We start from the raw sequence: 21,968 nt of genomic DNA, 5'->3' as shown, positions 1-21,968 counted from the left end.
TCTTCTGAGGTGAAGGTTAATACGAAAGCCTCCTCCATGTCAAAACTGCTTCACATTTAAGGTTGAATAGGCTTGGCTGGTCGTATAACTTCTCTTCCAGGGGATACTCATTAATAGTCATAAGCACTGAATTATCTCCGCCCATGAGCGGGAACCCGGAACACATAAACAATATACATATATATGTGTAAATATATCAAAAAGTACATAGTACTAAACTAATTATACACATATACATGTATAATAACCATATATGCAGCCTAACATATATACATAGGCTAATAAAGCCAAACTTACACACGTTCTGTAGCATGAAAATATGCTGTATATAAATGCAATAAACAGGCATGAGCCTAAAATGCATTTCATAACCATGAAAACCTTTTATTTTCATCAAAGAACCTGTTGTAAACAGTTATTAGCCTAAAAGGCTGCATATGAAAAAATGTCTGTGTACAGAAAATCAGACTGGCACCCTGCCTTTAAGGCCCCAGAGAATCTGCACACTTTGCCTTTAAGGCCTCCAGGAGAACTCTGCGCCCATCATGCCCCACAGGTGACAGTTAGGTCAGTTCTTTTTTCCGGCTTGTTCTGTGAGCAACCTGGAACTTGAGCTCGGCTAATTTTGGCAGTGTTTCAGTCAGAAGTTGTTTTTTTCTTGTCTTTTTTGACAATATACTACTCTAGTGGTGGTTTAATACCTTTTTCTGACTAAACTGTTGGTGTTTTTTAGTCAGAATGCCACCTTTTTTTTACAAATGTCCTTCCTGTGGGAAGAAGATGTCAAAAACGGACCCACACTCTGTTTGTGTGGTTTGTCTTCCAGCTTCTCATAAGGTGGAAGAGTGTTATCACTGCCTCAACCTTTCTAATAGGACTTTAAGAGAAAGGGAGAAAATGAGGTTGCTGGGCCTTCTGAAGAGAGAAAGCCGTGGTGAGAAGGACTCCAAGAGCTTGTTGTCATCTGCTAAGCCATCTTCTCAACCCAAACGTCGAAGAACAGCTTCTCCTGAAGGAAGAACTAAGAAAAATCGACTCCAGGGAGCGTCGCCGTCAAAAAAGGTGTGCTCCGCGTCGAGATCCAGATCGCCGTCAGCCTTGTCGGCGTCGAAGAAGGCTCCATCGACGTCGAGGACGTCACCGGTGAGTCAAGGTTCAGCGTCTCGACAGTCGCCGTTGAAATCTCTTTCGACGTCGAGACATCTGGTGTCGATTGCAGTAAGGACGACGCCGGGGTTGCAAGGTTCGACGTCGAAGGATCGAAAGATATCGACGTCGAGGGAAGAGAGGCGCCCGACTTCGAAGGTGTCAACGTCGAAGGATCCAGTGTTGACGTCGAGAGAGAGTCATCGGTCGACGTCGAAGGGGAGACGATGGTCGAAGTCGAGGGAGAGACGCAAGTCGTCGTCGAGAAACAGGTTGATGTCGAGAGGCGAAGGAAGATCGGCGTCGAAGACATCGACGTCGAGACCTAAAAAGAACAGAAGGTCGAGGTCTCCATCGCGACGTAGGTCGACGTCGAAACATGCTTCGGGCTCGAAGCATGGAGTGTCAGTCTAGGTCTCCCCCACCTGATGAAAGGTCAGTTTCGAGACTATCAAGACCAGCCTCTCGGACCTCACTTAGGTCTTTGTCGAGGTCAGAAATAAGTCCACAACCTTTAGTGGCGTCTTCACCGCAGGGTCAGCAAAAAGACAGGTCTGCGGCGGGTCAAGAGACAGCGCACCAGGACTCTTCTGTGGTGGCGCATTCTGGCTCAACCTCAGGGCAGGTGTCAGATGACAGACAATTGGTGCCCAGACAACGGACTCCATCTGGCTCATCGAAATCTGAGCAGAGTGTAGTCTCCAGAGCCTCCAAGTCTTCAGCAGGGCTGCATATTGTGCAGGTTTCACCTGAGGCTTCACCTGAGCGTGCAGAGCGGCCTCTTAACATGTCACCGAGGTGGCTGGAAAGCCTGAGACATTGGAAGATGCGTCCAGATGCAGGACTGATGGGGATGAGGGCTCCGGTCCCTCAGACGGAGCTGCATAGAAGATCACGCTCGAAATCCCGAGTGAGAGAGCGTTCGAGGGAGCGTAGGAGGCAGCGATTGGCAACTCCTCAGAGACTGCGTAGAACCCCTTTCCCCATCTTCTACGTCATCTGCGTCCTCTTCAAGGTCTTCATATAGAGACTATTCTCCCACTATATCATCTACTCCACCTTCCAGAGTGTCTCCCGTAGATGATTTGAGTACATTTAATGATGTACTATGTCGTGGGGCGAATAAGTTCAACATCAAGATGGCAGTTCCCCAAATGACATCGTCAATCATCTTTGAAACCCTACATCACAAGACGTCTGGCAGACCTCTTCTGCCGTTAGTGCCCGGTTTGATAGAACCAGCAATGAGAACATTCTTGACTCCGGCCACGGTGGGTTCAGGTCCTTCTAGGATTGCAAAAAAGTACAAGGCTCCAGAAGAAGATCCACTATTTTTGCGCTCTGACCCACCTCCAGACTCACTTATTGTGGCGGCAGTCAGAAAAGCGCATTCTGCAGCATCTACCTCTTCTGCTCCACCTGAAAAGGATAGCAAGAGTATGGATTCCTTGGGGCGAAGAATGGCTAACACCTCGGGGTCGGTCATGAGAGTGGACAGTGCTGCAGCCTTACTAGGCCGCTATGATCGTCTGCTATGGGACTCGGTGGCTCGTTTTGCGGATAAACTCCCTAAGGAAGATCAAAAGGATTTCCTGGAGATTGTGGAAGAAGGCGGACTGGTGGCTAACCAGAGCATTAGCGCGGCTGCTGATTCGGCGGATCTGGCAGCGCATGGCTATGCGCACGGTATTTGTGCTAGGCGTTCAGCTTGGCGGCGCCTTACTGGGCTAAAGCCTGAGACCCCAAGGAAAATAGTGAATTTACCGTTTAATGGTTCAACTCTGTTTGGATCTCATGCTGACGATTAGATGTCCAAGATGAAAGTGGAGTTGGACACTCTTAAGGCCATAGGTCTTGAAAAGAAGAAATAATTTAAACGCCGGGGTAATTTTCGTCCCTTTGACAAGAGATCTTTCCAGCAGAGGAGCCAACAGACTAATTGGTCCTCGCAAAACCAAGGCCAGAATCAACAGAGGTCGTAATTCCAACAGCGGCAACCTGGGCGAGGCAGAGGAAATGGAAATAGGCAGCAGTCATCCGCTACCAAACAGCCTCAAAAACAATGAACGGAGGCTTCCTCCACAACCGTGTGCCACTCCGGTTGGAGGAAGTATTGTGTGGTTTCTGGACGAGTGGAAACAGATCACAAAGGACAGATGGGTGATGGGTATCATTCAGAGCGGGTACCTTTTGAGATTCAAGAAGCCACCTCCTGTCATGCGTCCTTTAAAGATGTTACAGTGGAATGTAAAACGTTTACAACAGGAAGCGAACATCCTTCTGAAGAAGAAGGCCATAGAACTAGTTCCATCTCAGCAGAGCTATCAAGGCCTGTACTCTCGATTTTTTTCTTGTAAAGAAAAAAGGCCCAGCTACGGAGTTCAGACCCATTCTGGATTTGAGACTGTTGAACAGATTCATTCTAAAGGAGAGGTTTCGAATGCTGGCTCTTCATCAGATCTTCCCCCGGTTACATCAGGGGGATTGGATGTGCTCCATCAATCTGAAGGATGCTTATTTTCATATTCCGGTATCCAGAAAACATCGCAAGTTTCTCAGGTTTCAAGTAGGTGCTCATCACTATCAGTATGCGGTGCTCCCATTCGGCCTGAGATCAGCTCCCAGAACATTTTCCAAATGTATGGCGGTAGTCGCGGCTTGTCTTCGAAAGAGACGGATTTTCATATATCCGTACTTAGACGACTGGCTTCTGAAGAGTTCATCCCCATCTCTACTGGAAGAACATCTATCGATATGCCTCCACCTCATGGGCAAGTTGGGTCTTCAAGTCAATTACAAGAAGTCCATAATGAACCCCACCCAGAAGATCCACTACCTGGGTGCTCAACTGGATACGGAAAAAGAAAACGTGCGTCCTTCGGAGGAGAGGTGGTTATCCATCAAGGCGAAGTGTATTCTTCTCCTTCAGTCTGCACATCCGACAGTTCGGCAAGTGTCCTCTCTCCTAGGGTCCATGGCATCGTGCATCTTCATCGTTCCGAACGCACGTTTGCATATGCGTCCTCTACAACAGTGTCTGGAAGATCAGTGGAAGCAGAGGACGGGATGCTGGGAGGATCGAATTCATCTCCAACAGTCTGCAAGAGATTCCATCCGGTGGTGGATGAAGAAGACACACTTGATGAAGGGAGTTCCTTTTCATCAGGACCCACCAACGCAGACTCTGATCAGACGCCTCTCCCCAAGGTTGGGGGGCGCATATGGGCCCTCTGCAGGTACAAGGGCTATGGTCAGACTTCGAGAAAGGATATCACATCAATCTACTCGAACTCAGAGCGGTCCATCTTGCTCTCAAGTCCCTGGCTCCATCTCTACAGACTCGGTCCCTCCTGGTGCAAACAGACAATACAACCACTATGTATTACTTAAACAAGCAGGGGGTTCCAGGACTCTGTCGATAGAAGCCCAGACCATCTGGCATTGGTTGCTAGCACGAGACCTGTCCATAACAGCGGTTCACCTGCCAGGGAGTCTCAACTCACAGGCGGACGACCTCAGCAGAGACTTCGTCGAAGCGCACGACTGGGTTCTCAACGAGGACGTCGCGCACAGCATTTTTCAAGCTTGGGGAACACCAGACATCGATCTGTTCGCAGACGCGGCAAACACAAAATGCCCCGTCTTCACGTCCAGGTTCTCCCAGAGAGGGTCTCAAGGGAATGCCCTTTTGATAGACTGGCGTCACAACTTGCTGTACGCCTTTCCACAGTCACCGTTGATACCGGCAGTGATCAACCGGATGTACAAGACCGACTCCAGAATGATACTGATTTGCCCAGAGTGGCCACGCCAGTGGTGGTTCCCAGATCTCCTCCAGTTGTCAGAAGTGCCACACAGGAGATTGCCTTGTCGCCCGGATCTTCTGTCCAAACAGGAGGGGTGAGTGTTTCATCCCAATCTGCCCTCCCTGCGCTTGGCAGCATGGCTCCTGAAGTCATCCAGTACGGGCACTTGCAGCTGAATCCGGAGTGTATGAACATCCTTAAGGAGGCAAAGCGGCCTTCTACAAGACAATCCTACGGATTTAAGTGGAAACGCTTTTACCTTTGGTGTCAGAGTAAGGGTCTTGACCCTATTCATGGTCAAGAACAGGTGATCTTACCTTATCTGCTTTACCTTGCTGAATCTGGTTTGCAGTTTAGTTCCATCAAAGTCCATCTTGCTGCAATAACTGCTTATAGAAAATCGCCAACACAGATATCTTTCTTTCGGATGCCTGTGGTGAAGGATTTTTTGGAAGGTTTAAGGAAGGTGTATCCTCCAGTCAGGTCTGCTTCTCCACCTTGGGAGCTTAATGTGGTGTTGACCAAGTTATTGGGTCCCCCCTTTGAACCCATACATAAAGCGTCTTTACAACACTTATCTTGGAAAGTAGCGTTCCTGGTGGCCATCACTTCTGCTCGTAGGGTGAGCGAAATTCAGGCTCTGTGTTGCAGGGAAACGTACACTATTTTTCATGGAAACAGAGTGGTGCTCAGAACTCATCCTGCTTTCCTGCCTAAGGTGGTGTCGGATTTTCATATTAATCAAACCATAACATTGCCTACTTTCTTCCCAAACCCTTCGAGCCCGGCTGAACGGGCTCTACATTCGTTAGATCTGAAAAGGGTTTTGAAATTTTACTTAGACAAAACAAAGTCTTTGAGGCACACGTTTGTGAACTATGGTCCTACGAATACTGGTTTGGCAGCGTCCAAGAGGTCCATCTCTAGATGGATAGTGTCATGTATCCTACTGTCTTATTAGCTAGCCCACAAGTCTCTATCAGGTAGACCTAGGGCGCATTCTACGAGGGGGAAAGCTTCCACCACAGCTCTCCTTAGGAATGTGGCTATGTCAGAGATATGTAAAGCAGCTACTTGGCGTTCAGTGCATACGTTTACACGCCATTACTGTCTAGATTCTGATGCGCAGGTTGATGCACAAGTGGGACAAGCATCCCTCAGAAATTTGTTTGCTAATTCTAGCTGAACGCTATGGTTTAAAAGTGTGGCTATGCACTTTATCTCTTCGCCCGCTTCTGGTGGGTATGAGCTGGCTACTCTATTTAGTGCTTATGACTATTAATGAGTATCCCCTGGAAGAGAAGGATTAGTTACCTACCTGTAATCCTAGTTCTCTTCCAGCGGTATACTCATTAAAGTCATAAGCACACTCCCGCCTCCCCTGGCGAGCAGTAGCATTGAGATTTTTCAATATGTATTATGAAGTTTTTAAGTGCAGATTCCTGCTAAAGTTTACTGTACCGTACAAAAGAACTGACCTAACTGTCACCTGTGGGGCATTATGGGAGCAGAGTTCTCCTGGAGGCCTTAAAGGCAACGTGTGCAGATTCTCTGGGGCCTTAAAGGCAGGATGCCAGTCTGATTTTCTGTACACAGACATTTTTTTCATATGCAGCCTTTTAGGCTAATAACTGTTTACAACAGGTTCTTTGATGAAAATAAAAGGTTTTCATGGTTATGAAATGCATTTTAGGCTCATGCCTGTTTATTGCATTTATATACAGCATATTTTCATGCTACAGAACGTGTGTAAGTTTGGCTTTATTAGCCTATGTATATATGTTAGGCTGCATATATGGTTATTATACATGTATATGTGTATAATTAGTTTAGTACTATGTACTTTTTGATATATTTACACATATATATGTATATTGTTTATGTGTTCCGGGTTCCCGCTCATGGGCGGAGATAATTCAGTGCTTATGACTTTAATGAGTATACCCCTGGAAGAGAACTAGGATTACAGGTAAGTAACTAATCCTTCTTACCTTCTGTCTGCCATAAATATATTGCCTTTATGTTTTAGTCTGGATCATCACATCTGTTCTCATCAGCTGCATTGCTGATCCTAGCGAGGGTATTAGGTATTGTTATTTCTTTTACCATTACACATGCATCATTTAGGACCAAGGGTCCTATTACACATATGGTGCACTTTTCTTGTTTGTTTTTTAAACGGGTGCGCCAGGCGCATGCAGGGAAAGTGCTCCCTATTTCAGTGATTGAGTTGACCATAGGGCGGCTGCAAACTTGTACTGTCCTGGGGCAGCGCATTCAAGTGAAATACGGAGCGCCTGCTTCAAAGACTCTCTGTTTCCCAGTGCAGGCGGCAACCCACTTTTACTTTAAAGAGAGATTAGAGATCCCTTTGCAGATAGGTACAGTGATTGAATGTACCTGCCTTTAAGGGGATGTCTAGGGGGTCCATGAGAAGGCTGCCATCAGGGGGCGCACTGACATTGCGCCATCTTTTCGTGTGTCAGTTATACGGCGCAGGCACAAAAGTAAAGAGATTCCCTCATTTGCTTGGGGCTTTGCCTCTATGCAAATTAGGGAGCCCTCTCTTTAGATAGCCCTATATGTGCACCAGTGCTGTCTGTTTCACAAAAGCACATGTGTGCCCTTCTGTAATACGAAAGTGTCCTGGGAGTGCACAAAGTGTGCACACATTCCTGTTGCTACTCGGGGGCACTTTATGTAATACGGCCCCAGGTAGTTGTACATCTATGGGACCATTATGTATTAAAAGAAGGTGAAGATTGTTCATGAGTTATGGTCCTTTTATGCGTTTTCACGTCCTTCTTTTTAAAAGCTCCACCCTGCTAATTTTCTCAAAGGTGCTGGAATGAGTCAGTTGAAAGACCACTCGCTGCTTATTGGACATACTTGTATTCCTTTCAAATACCATTATTCCCAGGATGTGAACCCTAAACCCCCGGCATGTATACCAGCTGGTTCCCTTGCTCTATTAGTTAATGATTTTTATTCTAGTCTCTAAAGATTGTACAAGGTAGCAAAGTGATATGTTTGAAATTCGCAACTACAGTTGGCTGCCGCAAGTAGTTTACTGTTGTCTTCTTATTTTCAGGCAGTGTTGCAAACCAGGTTTTTCACCCTGTGCTGTTTGAAAAATGCATGAATTCCTTGGAGAACAGTTGGCCTCAGGAAGCTGACTCCAGTAGGAAGCGAAAGAAGGACACTGGGAAAAACTCACAGGGCGATCCCCATGGAGGGAAGAAAAAGTCAAAGCCGACCAGGAGAAAGGCAGTGGAAGTATGTACTGTGTACAGGCTACATAGAATATGCTGCATTTTCCAGACTATCTGGACGATGAGTGCTAAACTTTTTTTATTTGTCTCTGTAAAGCATGCCATTTCATGTTGCGCCACCCGAGGTAATACATGTCTACAGACCTTTGGATTATAGAGACCATTACCGTGGCTATTTTCTAAGAAGTTACCATGCTTACCTTATGAAGTTTACAGAATGTGTGGTAGTAGAGGATAAGCGCTAATGGTGTCAATCATCCGACAAGAGGCCAGCCTAATCATCAGTGATCTTAAATTCTTGAAATATGAGAGCGAAAGAGGGAATCTGGATATTTGGGAAAAGGTTTACTAATTTGGGCAGAATAACAGTAAATTTCTCTCCCCCATTGCCATTGCAGGCTGGCTGAGCAGCTCTAAAACTGCTAATTCTACTGTGCCATTTCAACCTGTGGCAAAGCAAAAACCTTCCTTTTTAATATTAGCAAGTCACACCTAAGGTAGGTCTAACGAGCCTCAAAGGAAAGGTGTATTATATTAAAGAGAAGGATATCAGTTATGTTTTACATGTCCTGACAGCAAAAACCCTGCATTGTCGTTTTTCACTGTATTAAGACTAGTACCTCCGTTGGTCAGTGTGGAGTTACACACTGACAACTTAGTATTGCTAACTTCCAAATGGGACTTAAAGTTAAAACTTTAAGGTATCAAAGGAATCATTGCAATATATCTAACTTGATGCGCGAGTTGAGTTTAATGTAACTATATTATACATTTTTAGAAAGTAGTCACTTTGTTGCCGAAACTTTCCAGTAACCGTCTTTGGTTGCACACAACTGCTGTCCTCGAGACAGCTGCTGCCCTCCTGGAGAGAGGTGAGAACAATTCTCAGGAAGGGAAACTAAGGACCTGCCCAGGGGGAGAGGTTTGATCTTCTGGCAGGATGACGGAGGGTGTGTGAGCTCAGAAGGCTCCGGGTCTAGCCTGGACTTCCTTGTCTCCTCGCTGTGTCTCCTACCCTCTCCCCCACCTCTCCCCTCCTTCATTCTTTGATTGCCCCTCCTATTCCTTCCCTCTCTCCCCTGAATCTCTTTCCCCCACCTTCTTTGTTTATCCTCGTGCCTATGCTCCGCTCAATCTCCCTCCGCGTCGCCCTTTTACATTATCCCCTTACCCTGCTACACGCCTTAAACAAATGGATGTAACTCGTAATGGACGTACCTTCTGTAATAATGTGTAATTTGTAACCAGTGCAACCCTACCAGCCAGACTCCCGATTATGGCCCCGCTAGTATGCCCTTGTCCAAAGCACTCCTACTCCCCCTGTTGGGGATGGATCCAGCAATTTTGCCATGGAGTCTCAGAGACCCTTCTGAGAGAGTCCACAGTGACCAGGGAGTCTCACATAGTGGAGGTCTGGGATTGATCCCCTTACAACTGGAAACTGTCTCCTACCTGGCCGGAAGTCGTACACTTTGTTCACGCTGGGTTTTCTACCCCCTTCCCCCCTCCTCCTTCATTCTTCTACGTGTGCCTATGACCAAATCACTCCTCTCCCCTTGTTGGAGAGGGATCCAGCATCTATGCCTTGGAGTCTCAGCGACCCCGCGGTGAGAGTCCACTGTGACAGGGTAATCACACAAAATGGAAGACTGGGAATGATCCCTTTACCACGGGGAGCCATCTCCCACCCAGCCAGACATCAGACACAGTTACTTCCTCATCTCCTCGCGGTGTCTCTTACCCCCACCCCTTCCCTCCTTCATTCTTTGATTGACTCCCCCATCCCTTTCAGTGCTCTCCTGAATCTCTCTCTCTCCTACTTGCTCTGTTTTTCCTTGTGCCGATTCCCTGCTTAATCTCCCTCCTCGTCGCCCTTTTACATTACCCCCTTAACTTCTACACACCTTGAACCAACAGATGTAACTTGTAATTGACGTACCTTCTGTAACAATGTGTAACTTGTAACCTATGTAACTCTCCTCATGTAAACCGCTCTGATACCTCCGGGTCTAGCCAGCGCTATATAAAACTCAAGTAAATAAATAAAACCTTTTTTTTTTATAAAACAGTCTTCGTAAGGATGATGCTGCCTGCCATTGAGAGCTGGATAGATAGCCATTGGTGTATTTGATCGGTGTTGGAATCATAGACTTCTCCATAGCTCTTTCTGATGATTCTGTAAATGTTACCATGGACTTCACTCTCCAGATAAAGTATGCAAGATTCCTGCCACTTTATTTTGTTAAGTTTACATTGTGTGGTTTTCAGCATGAGGCATCACTGCTGATTTAACATAGTTAATGGTAAATCCAGATTTTTCCCTAAAACCAAAAGACTCACGAATGAGGGCATCCAGGTTTGTGTCAGTCTCCTTAACAAGGAGGAAAATATGTTCTGTATACAGTTATCGTAAAACTAAGCATTTGCTAAACCGAGGGCCCCTCAATGCATACTATTTTTTCAGACGACTAGCCTATGACCAGTGAAATGCCATCTGTGGTAATGGGATCTCCTAGAGGTTCTTCTTGATATTGCCATTGAAGAACGGGACTTGGACCAGAAGACCCAAAGGAGCCGGGGACAAAAGGAACCACCGACGGTAAGTACCCAGGAACCCCACGGAGGATGTGTGCAGAGTGGGAACCCAGCCGCATGACCAATGGAAATCAATGGAGAAGTCACGGTTGAAGTTTTGCATAAGAAGGACCCTTACTAGAGGACCCCGAAGAATTCCCTTGGATGACGAAAGGTTGGAGAACCACCCCACCTGTGGATACCCCGGGATTAGGTGTGGTGCAGCAGCCAGGGTGCCTGCCTCTGGACCACAGGGGGTTCACGGTTCGGTCCATGGCGGCAGGTTAGCCCAGCACCATGTGACTCTGGGCAATAACTCGCTTAATCTTCCCGACGGCGCCCAGCGCCGGGACACCACGTTGGAGGTAGCTGTGCGCTTCACAAATACTGGTATTTCATTTATTTTATACCAGAGAAGCCAGGTGCAAAGGGGTGAAGAGACATTGGAAACCTCCGTAGAAGACAATGGAAGGCTTGGATTCCATTGGACTTCACCTTCTTCTCCAGAGGCACTTTCTTCCAAGGGGAAATTCTGGAAGTGAAGAACCTGCAAACAGGTTACAGAGTCTATGCCATTCAGGAGTGACCACGAGGCATGGAAGAGCTTTGCCCACTGATGTTGGGAGGTTCTGCTGGGTCAGCTGTAACTTTTTTTGTTTTTTTTTGTTATAAAAACCTTTATTGAAACTTGGTGCGGTATATGAGTGCAATAAACATTCCGTTGGATCAAGAAGTTACAGCGTATGACACCGTTGTACACCTTCCTGCATCCATAAAGTCCAATAATAATAACCCCCCCACTATTATCCTGCATGATAAGTCGTTCTTCAATACCTCAGCCAATAAGGTCTGTCTTCTTGCACAATTGCTGCAGCGGTGAAGACCAGTTGACACTGAGGAACACCAGGAGCCGTGCATGAGCTGTCCCACATCAGATGTTGGTGACTAGGTGGTTGGTGTCCAGCGGGAGCACTAACAAGCCTTGGCAGCCGCAGCTGGAATGGAGAACGAAGAAGGAGCCACGTTGGGACCAGCAAGGTCCAAAGGACTCACCAACAGCAGAAGTCAGAGCAGGCCCCAATCAATCAGGTCGGCCCACCGAAGCAGGAGAAGACCCTCGGGCTGAAGGCACAGGATTGCAAGAGGACCTCGGGCAGCGCACCAAGAACAAAGGCCCATGGTGCAGAGGATGCGGTGAGGACGCTAAGCTTGGAGAGAAGAGATGCTGGAGAATCTTGTAGCCCGAAGATTTCTGGAGTGCAGAGCCAGCAAGCTGTGGTAACAGCAAGTCGATGCTGTGCACTGGGGTTTGTTCCTGGTGGTTCCGACAAGGGATACTGGTGTCAAAATTGCAGAGAGGGCAGGTCAGGCCTCAAGGAAGTTGTAAAACCGCCACCTGTGTTGCTGACCCTCAGGAAGTCCATTGGACGACAGGAGCAGCGGACCAGTCAGCTTCGTTGCAGTTCCTGGAGATGCAAGGGAGTTATTCCTTCACTCCATGGGATATTACTTCGGATGCCCTTGATTCTCTTTCAGGGGATCCTCATCAATAGTCATAAGCACATAAGTATTCACGCCCATATGCGGGAACCTGGAAAGGATATAAATATATATATACTGCTTTAATGCACAGTAGAAACCATAATCCTGCAAAGAGGAATAAAAGCATTGCCAACTCACAGGCTGTATTGTAGAAGACTTAGTGTAGAAAAGCTAACCCATGGAAATACACAGGAAAAACTGGCACTGTGCCTTTAAGACAGCCATGACCCCCAGCTTCCCAACATGCTTCAGGGGTGACAGTTAGGTCAGTTGTTCTTTCCAGCTCCTTCAGTCATGACCCTAGTTAATCAGCTCTTTTTCTGACTTTTTTTGTCAGAAATGACCTCTTATTTTTGACTAAATTCCTTTTACTTCGATGTCTGTTGGAGTAATATTTTGCCATTTTTGAGAGAGTTGAGCATTTTTTTCCACTCAGAAATGCCATCTCTTTTTGACTCTCGCCCTTATGTGGTAAAAAAAAGGCGAAATCAGACTCCCATCGGTCTGTATTTCTTTGCCTTCCCGAAGATCATGTTCCAAAGACTTGCCAACATTGTCAGTCCTTATCCAAGCGTACTTTGAAAGACAGGGAAAGAATTAGTCTTTATGGACTGGCTGAAAAAGGAAAATCTTCCAGAGGCAGGTCTCCGGTGAGGCAGAGGAAAGAGAGAGCCAGAACTTCCTCAAGAAGTAAGATTCTGATCTGCTCTCCATCTGCGTCTGGCTCAGCACCAAAAATGCCCCCACCGGCACCAAAAACGTCGACGAGAAGACCTTTGACGGCAGGCTCGCCGTCGAGAGAACACCGATCGTCGTCAAGGAACAAAGGTACGTCACACCCTCCGCCGTCGTCAACTCGGCAACGATCGGCATCGAGGAGTCTTTCTCCGTTGGTGCGGGATCGCACAACGTCGAGAAATATCTCTGTAATCGCCGTTGGCACGCCGGTCGACGTCTAGACCTGCTTCGTTGTCGCCAGAGGTACGGCAATCTAAGTCAAAGCTGGCATCTCCATTGACGTCGTCCAGGCGGCGATCAACGTCGAGGACCAGATGTGCATCGGCGGCACAGGAGTCGTCGAGACCGGAAGATAAAATATAAGGAGGCATTCAACGTCGAGGCAGCGATCTCCGTTGATGTCAAAGACCTCCGCCGTCAAACACTTCTCAGTTGAGTTCTGCTAGACGCTCAACGATCTCTCTCAAGAGACTCTCCAGTACCGGTGACGCATCGCCGGTCAGCGTCAAAGCATTCAATATCAAATTTGCACCGTTCCTCACACCGTTCCACCTCCAAAGATCACTCAGATCCCTCTTTATCACCCAGAGGCTCTACTCATGTGAGCTCGACGTGGAGAAGCTCATTTCCTCCTTCTCCTGAGCGACAGGTACGGAAGTCTTTGACACAATGGCATAGATCACCTTCTGTTTGTCCTTCTCCAAGATGGCTTCTTCTCACTTGGGCAGAAAGGACCTGCAGGAGCAGCACAATGCCCTGAGGATTATTCCAGACTGCTGCATAGGTCGCCATTAGCACGGTTGGTGCAAGCTGTGGACAGGTCACCTCCTACTCTGCCCAGAGATCGCCGTGACAAATCTCCAGTGCATAGATCTTCTCATACCCACCATAAAAGACGAAGATCCCCTTCTTGGTCATCCTCCTCGACTAGATCCTCAAAGAGGGATTATTCACCTACCCTCTCGGACAGTCCTCCATCAAGAGTATCGTCTAATGATATCGACACCTTCCACGATGTGCTTTCCACCGGAGCGCAGAAACTGAATATACAGATGTCCGCCCCTCAAACACCGGCGTCGGTTATATTCGAGACTCTGCATCAATGGTCTGTCTAGACCCTTGGTCCCACTGGTTCCTGGTCTTTTTCAACCGGTGATGGACATTTTTCTCACCCCATCATCAATCGAATCTGCTCCTGCGAGAATCATAAGAAATACAAGCCTGCTTATCAGGATCCTCTTTTTCCAAAATCGGATCATCCACTGGACTCAGTCATCATTGCAGCGGTGAAGAAAACCCATGCGGTCTCCTCTTCTTCCTCAGTTCCTCCAGCCAAGGAGAGTAGAGCACAAGATTCTTGGGGGAGAAAGGCATGTGGTTCAGCGGCAGCCTCTTTAAAGGTGTCTAGTGCTGCAGCCCTGTTGGACCGTTATGACAGATCTTTATGGGATTCCCTGGAGCACTTTAAAGAAACTGCTGAAAGAGGATTGCCAAGATTTTGCTGAGATTCTCCAGGAAGGGGCGCTGGTAGCCAATCAAGTAATTGCAGCAGCGGATGGGGCTGTTCTGGCTGTGCATTCATATGCGCATGGAATATGTGCGCGGAGGTCTTCCTAACTTCGTTTAACAGCTTTGAAACCTGAAGCCCAGCAACGTACCTTAAATCTGCCTTTCTCTGGCAGCTCTTTTTGGCACCCACACTGACGAGGAGTTGACAGGATGAAGGCCGAGCTGGATACGCTGAAGGCGGTAGGCTTGGAAAAGAAAAAAGAATTCAACCGCCGATACAGGCCTTACAAGCGCAAAAACTACCATCAGAGGGTTCAAACCCCTCAATCGTCTCAGAGGCAATTCCAACAGTCCAAATCTCAGTTCCAAAGCCGTAGATCCTCCAGAGGCAGAGGAGGACACCAACAGCAATCCTCCACTGCAGCCAAAAACTCAGGAAAGCAATGATTTTCTGCTTCCTCTAGCGCCGTTGCCCACTCCAGTGGGAGAAAGTATCTCAAGTCATGTAGCAGAGTGGCGCAACATAACCAAAGATCAGTGGGTGCTAAATATACTGAGCAATGTATATTTGCTAGGTTTCCGCGCACCACCAAAGAACATTCCTCCAGTAAGATGACACCCTCACCAACTAAAACTACTACGTCAGGAGGTTTCTATCCTTCTTCAAAAGTTGGCCATAGAAGAGGTTCCTCCTGCTCAACGAGGAAAAGGAGTCTAATCCAGGTATTTTCTTGTGCCAAAAAAGGACCAAACGCACAATCAGACCTATCTTGGATCTTCGATCTCTGAACAAGGTCATCCTGAAGGAGAAGTTTCGTATGTTGGCAATACATCAAATATATCCGCACCGGCAGACAGGGGATTGGTTGTGTTCGGTAGTCCTCCAAGATGTGTACTTCCACATCCCGATTGCCACACGCCATCGCAAATTCCTGAGATTTATGGTAGGCTCCAAACATTACCAGTTCAGAGTCCTACAGTGTGGCCTCAAGTCTGCGCCGAGAGTATTCACAAAATGCATGGCAGTGGTGGCCACAGCTTTACATCTAAAGAAATGAGACCATTCCCTTGGAACATATACTAGATCTAGCTACAATCAGGCTATGGAGCATTCGTTACTATAATCACAGAGGCATACAGAGTATTTCAAAAGGTACAAAAACATTTATTAAAATGACAAAAAACAAACCAATTCCCATTTATACATTTTACATTTCTTAAAAACAAATAAAATAAATTCGTAAACTAATAAAACAATTAGACAGATTCTTGTGACCTGCACAATGTAACAGACAGACTAAAATTGCAAAACATGAAAATTGTGAAATACAGGGTGTACATTCGATACTCCAATTCGATCTCTCCTAGTCTTGTAGACTAATACTTGTATATCAACGAGGGAGGAGGAGATATGAATTGTACTGAGTTTGGGCGTCGACGCGTTTCGGTGGTTCTGTCGTATTAATCTTCCACCTTTTTCAAGACTACAAATTCGGTGTCTGTCTTGGTTCTGAGTCTTTACAGATATCCTGTATTTGCAAACAACGTGGTGTAATTAATATAAACCACGACGATGAACAGATGAAGTACTTTTCAAAACTGTCCGTGTTGTTCCATCTTTAGAGTTAGTTGGTATCGTTAATTATACAGAAAAGTGTTTTAACTTAGGTTAAAAAGCGTGAAGTTGCTGGTCCTTATTGCCGCAGTCAAAAAATGGGAATTCTGGATATGAATTTCCAATCGTCTGGGCGGAAGCCTCGAGAGGAGAAGAATTCTCTCCTTTACACGCGGATCAATCCCCGAAGCAGCGTGATTGATCCGCGTGTAAAGGAGAGAATTCTTCTCCTCTCGAGGCTTCCGCCCAGACGATTGGAAATTCATATCCAGAATTCCCATTTTTTGACTGCGGCAATAAGGACCAGCAACTTCACGCTTTTTAACCTAAGTTAAAACACTTTTCTGTATAATTAACGATACCAACTAACTCTAAAGATGGAACAACACGGACAGTTTTGAAAAGTACTTCATCTGTTCATCGTCGTGGTTTATATTAATTACACCACGTTGTTTGCAAATACAGGATATCTGTAAAGACTCAGAACCAAGACAGACACCGAATTTGTAGTCTTGAAAAAGGTGGAAGATTAATACGACAGAACCACCGAAACGCGTCGACGCCCAAACTCAGTACAATTCATATCTCCTCCTCCCTCGTTGATATACAAGTATTAGTCTACAAGACTAGGAGAGATCGAATTGGAGTATCGAATGTACACCCTGTATTTCACAATTTTCATGTTTTGCAATTTTAGTCTGTCTGTTACATTGTGCAGGTCACAAGAATCTGTCTAATTGTTTTATTAGTTTACGAATTTATTTTATTTGTTTTTAAGAAATGTAAAATGTATAAATGGGAATTGGTTTGTTTTTTGTCATTTTAATAAATGTTTTTGTACCTTTTGAAATACTCTGTATGCCTCTGTGATTATAGTAACGAATGCTCCATAGCCTGATTGTAGCTAGATCTAGTATATGTTCCAAGGGAATGGTCTCATTTCTTTAGGTCTAATACCCCATTTCCCTTGACTATTCCAAGGGGTTCCTCTCTCTTTTTTACACAGCTTTACATCGTCAAGGCCTGTTCGTGTATCCGTATCTGGACAATTGGCTGTTGAAGGGTTCGTCCCCCGAAATGGTGAAGAACCACTATCGGATCTGCCTAAATCTGCTACACCGCTTGGGCCTTCATGTGAACATGGAAAAATCGGTCCATCAGCCCACTCAAACTCTCAATTATGTCGGCACCATCATAGACTCCAGCGTAGGAAAAGTGTTTCCTTCGGAGGAGCGACTGTTATCAATGAAGCGGAAGTGCAATACCCTTCTTCAAGCGCATCAGCCGACAAATGGCATCTCTACTGGGTTCGATTGGCTCTTGCATCTTTATCATTCCCAACTCCAGATTGAGAATGAGACCACTACAGCAAGATCTGGGAGAAGTGTGGCTCACTGGTTAGAGGCGGCAGACCCGTAAGCAGAGAACGGCCCGGGACCAGGGTTCGATTCCCGACGCGGCAGGGTCGTGGACCAGGGTCAGCGGACTCGATAATTCTCGCCTCGGTGCCTACTCTAGTCAGAAACCACACTCGGCAACTCTGGGCATCAGCTTGCCTCATCTTCACAACGGCCCCCCCAGACCGCCGGGGATGCTTGGTCGCACCTTAGAGATACCCATCAGGGACCATCTCTCAGGGTGAGCCAGGACGGGTTCCCCAGCGGTCGAAGCGTGGAGATACTCCTCCGGGAGTCGATTCCTAGCGCTATATAAACCCGCAATTAAATGGGACAAGCCTCATGACATTGGGAGGATCGAATTCTCCTTTCCCACTCAGCGAAAATGTCCATTGTCTGGTGGACTCTGTGAGAAGTTGGCCTGATATATGATGTTCGCTATTCTAGTGAGCACCTTGCACCAGTCCAAACAACCCTTATGGTGATGGTTGTAAAGTCAACCTTATAGACCAGCTATCCTAGTGGTAGCATGGACAAAGCAGTCTTAGGCTAAACTCTTTTGGCATGTGAAGCCAGCTGTTTTACCATATGTAACCCCTTTAATACCAAATGAAAGGACACCACACAGGTTATATATATATATATATATATATATATATATATATATATATATATATATATATATAAAATATATATGTATTTATTACTAAATTTATCCTCTGAACTGAGGTCAGAGGCATAAGCACATAACAAGAGACTTACTTATCATACAATAAGTTGCACAAAATACAGTAATGCCCTAGGGGCCCTTCGAACCATATACTAAAATAGTGGTATAAGAACCACGTCACAAACAAAGGATAGGCCTAGGGCCTGGAGAATCGCTGGGGCTACACTGTACTACCAAAGGATAGGGAGCAGGAGGCCCACGGGATGCGTGTGCAGTGTCTTTACACACACGTGAGTTACCATAGAGTTAGAATGGGAACGAAAGAATTGGAAACTAGTTATTTTAGATCACTTCCGGATGGACTTGGAGAAAGCTACTGAAAATTAGGATAGTTAATACCCACAGGAGCACCGGAGTGCTCTTGTTACCTCACCCACAGGAAGCGGGTGCATAGGTGTCAAAGTGTGTCTGGTTTCGTCGCTGAATCCTATGGAGCCTCAAGGAAAGATGCTGCAGGCGACCAGGAGAGAAGTGTCCGGTTGGATCCAAGGGTGGATCGAGGATGAAGAGTACCTGAAAGCAGAGGGGACAGAGTCTGTGTCACTAGCCAGTGACCAGGAAGGAACCAGGCGATGTCGCGAAGCAATCAGGTGATGTCGTGAAGCTTGTCTCTGCAGCCACGTGGACCAGGAGTTGTTGACGACGACCAGGAGCTGGACACAGACTGTCCCACGAAGGATCTCGCTGTCGGCGGTGTCGGCTTCCCGATTGGAGTCAACAAGCCTTGGCAAAGGCAACCCACGCATGAATCGAAGATGGCTTCTGGATCAGACCAGCAAGGTCTGATGGGCTTCTCCTTTTCAGGGAAGCAGGGGCCAGTCTGGAGCAACCAGACCAGCGGTGTAAATTCGTAGGTTCGTCGTCACAGAGGCCACTAGCCCACGGGCAAGTGACCGGACAGACGCTTCGAGCAGAAAAATGCAGAAGGGCCCCACGCAGAACTCGTGGAGTGTGGAGGGCTGATCTTCGGTGCAGATGGTGCTCGGGCTGGGGCTTCTCAATCCCCAATGCACAACTTCAAGGGTGCCTCAGAAGTTGCACGTAAAGCAATTCGCTGGCTTTCCAAGATGGCCATTCCCACGTCTCGCGTCGCCTCCATGGGTCTCAGCTTTGCTGTGGCTGTGGATCGGGCTGAAGAAAGTCTGGAAGTCAGAGTCTTGTCAGGCTCTGTGCTCGGGCTCCGGTGGGAGCGTCGACAAAGCAAACCGTTGACCGCTTGATGGTGCCTGCTTACACTGGGTGGTCACTCCTTGACCACAAGGGAGATTCTTCAGTCTTCTATCTTCAAGTAGAACGTCGAAGGTCCAGAGTTTAGTTTCAAGTTTCAGTCAGGATAAATCTAAAGTCTTGGGACTCAGCTCCTACCTATATACCAAATTTAGGGGCTGGATTACCTGCTAGGTCCCTCCTATGGGTGGGACCAGGGAAGGGGGTGGTTACACTCCTTTCTCTTTGTCCAGTTTCGCACCAGAGCTGGGGCTGGAGTGCCCCAGCACCGGTTTGAACCGGATTATGCATGGGACACCTTGTGTGCCCCAGGCAGTGTCTCATTTCATTCAGCCCTCCCTGCCCCAATACATTATGGCCTGTCTGGTGTGGTGCTAGCACCTCCCAAGACAGGAAACCTATTGTCCAAGCCTCCCTCGCTGGAAGGACTCCCAGCAGCAGGAGGTCAAACTTGTGTCTGTGGCAGCAGCATCCATTTTGTGATGCTGAGGCTCTGGTTAACTTTAACTGGGATTAGTAGGAACAACATGTCTTCACCCTCTAGAAGGGTGGAATGCTACCGCCATCGCCAGAACTAGCGAGAGGGTAGTATTCCAAAGCGTATGACACCTTACACGACATGTTTTGATAAAGCCAAACCAAAGTTAGCATTTAACCGCGAGGTTCATAATGCACTTAAGAGTATATGGTATGGCAATATCCTAGAACAGCTATAAGGACATGGTTCCGAAAGCTGCAGACAGGCTCAGCTAATGCTAGAGCACCATCTCACACATAACCAAGCACTCTGCCTCCAGGATTGTTAAGGCCTGCCATAGGAGTGACTTATAGGCGTATGTGTGTCTAGATATAAGGTTAGATATAGGAATACTATATCTAAGCAAGGGGTGATTACACAACCTTGCCCCAGCTGAGTGATCAGCCAGTTGTGTCAGTTTGGATCACCAGCCAGGGGTGGCAAAAGATATGCTGCAGCCCCTGGTAGGCCTTGGGTGCACCTATGCCCTGGGTACCTATGGTACACTGTACAGGGACTCAGAGTGACCCATTTCCCAATTGGGTATGTACCTAAAGTACATGGTGTGAATTTTAGAGAGAGAACAGCAGGGCTGTGGATCTGATTAGCAGGCCCACAGCCACATTAAGTCGAAAACCAGTCAAGCAAAAAGTGGAGTGACCATAGGAAAGCAGACCCTACTCTCCTACAGACTCAGCCAAAAAATCTCCTAGTGGGAGTTGCTTTCCATAAACCTCTTCCAAAACGGTACCTGATCACGGATGCATCTCTTCAGGGATGGTGGGCACACTTGGACCACCTATAGACTCAGGGCAGATGGTCGAGCAAAGAGAACCTATCATATAAACATGTTAGAACTTCGGGCAGTTCATCTAGCCCTCAAGGCATGCCATCCATCGATTCAGTCAGTCGATACTAATAGAAACGGACAATACAATCCATGTATTACTTAAACAAACAAGGTGGAACACGTTTCCGCCCACTGGCACTGGCTGCTGGTCGGGAATCTCTTGATCACAGCGGTGCATCTGCCAGGAGAACAGAATGTGCAGGCAGACGCTCTCAGTCGACACTTCGAAGAACAAGAATACTGGGTGCTCAACAAGGAGGTGGTGGCAGATATCTTTCATCGATGGGTTCGTCCATCCATCAACCCCCTTCTAAACAGAAAATGCCACGCCTTCAGGAAGAACGGGAATGCTCTTTTGATAGACTGGTCCAAGAGGTTTGCATACACCTTTCCGCCCCTTTCTCTCATCCAGAAGGTGGTGACCAAGCTCATCTGATTCAGAATGAAGATGATCCTGATAGCACCAGACTGGCCTCGCCAATGGTGGTATCCGGACCTATTGCAGCTCTCGATCTGTCCGCACAGGAAACTTCCGTGCCGACAGGACCTTCTGACCAAAATGGGCAGGAAGATTCTGCACCCAAGCCTTTCCTCAATGAGCTTGGCAGCATGGCTCCTGAGGTCCTGAAGTACAGACACTTGAATTTCCCTCCGGACTGTATGAACATTTTGAGGGAGTCAAAGAGACCGTCCACTAGGAGTTCTTACTCTTTTAAATGGAATAGATTTTACTTGTGGTGTATGCGTAATGGGTTGTAATCCTACTAGCGGGCAAGAGGAGGTAAAATTGCGGTATCTTCTTTATTTAGCCAAATCAGGTTTGAAGTACACCTCTATAAAAGTTAATTTGGCTGCCATTACAGCCTATAGAAAGTCACCTAACCAGCCTTCTTTCTTTCAGCTTCAGGTGGTCAAGGATTTCCTTCAGGGGTTGAAGAAGGTGTTTCCCCCTGTCCGGCCTCCTTCTCCTCCTTGGGAGATGAATCTAGTCTTGTCCCAGTTGATGGGTCCTCCTTTCGAACCCATTCTTAAGGCCACATTACAG

At 47.0% G+C, this 21,968-nt stretch overlaps 1 protein-coding gene across 2 annotated transcripts in view; it reads left to right on the top strand.

Moving 5' to 3' along the window:
* Positions 1 to 21,968, top strand: part of NCAPD3 (non-SMC condensin II complex subunit D3) — a 764,397-nt gene that overhangs the window by 64,533 nt on the left and 677,896 nt on the right. For both annotated transcript variants that reach the window (XM_078681814.1, XM_078681815.1), the window contains exon 4: positions 8,044 to 8,228. In XM_078681814.1, the coding sequence (XP_078537940.1) occupies positions 8,044 to 8,228 (185 nt within the window). The remainder of the gene's footprint in view (positions 1 to 8,043; positions 8,229 to 21,968) is intronic.

This window comes from Lissotriton helveticus, chromosome 3_1, assembly GCF_964261635.1.
Source record: "Lissotriton helveticus chromosome 3_1, aLisHel1.1, whole genome shotgun sequence".
NCBI lineage: Eukaryota > Metazoa > Chordata > Amphibia > Caudata > Salamandridae > Lissotriton > Lissotriton helveticus.
This window is presented reverse-complemented; position numbering and strand designations above follow the sequence as displayed.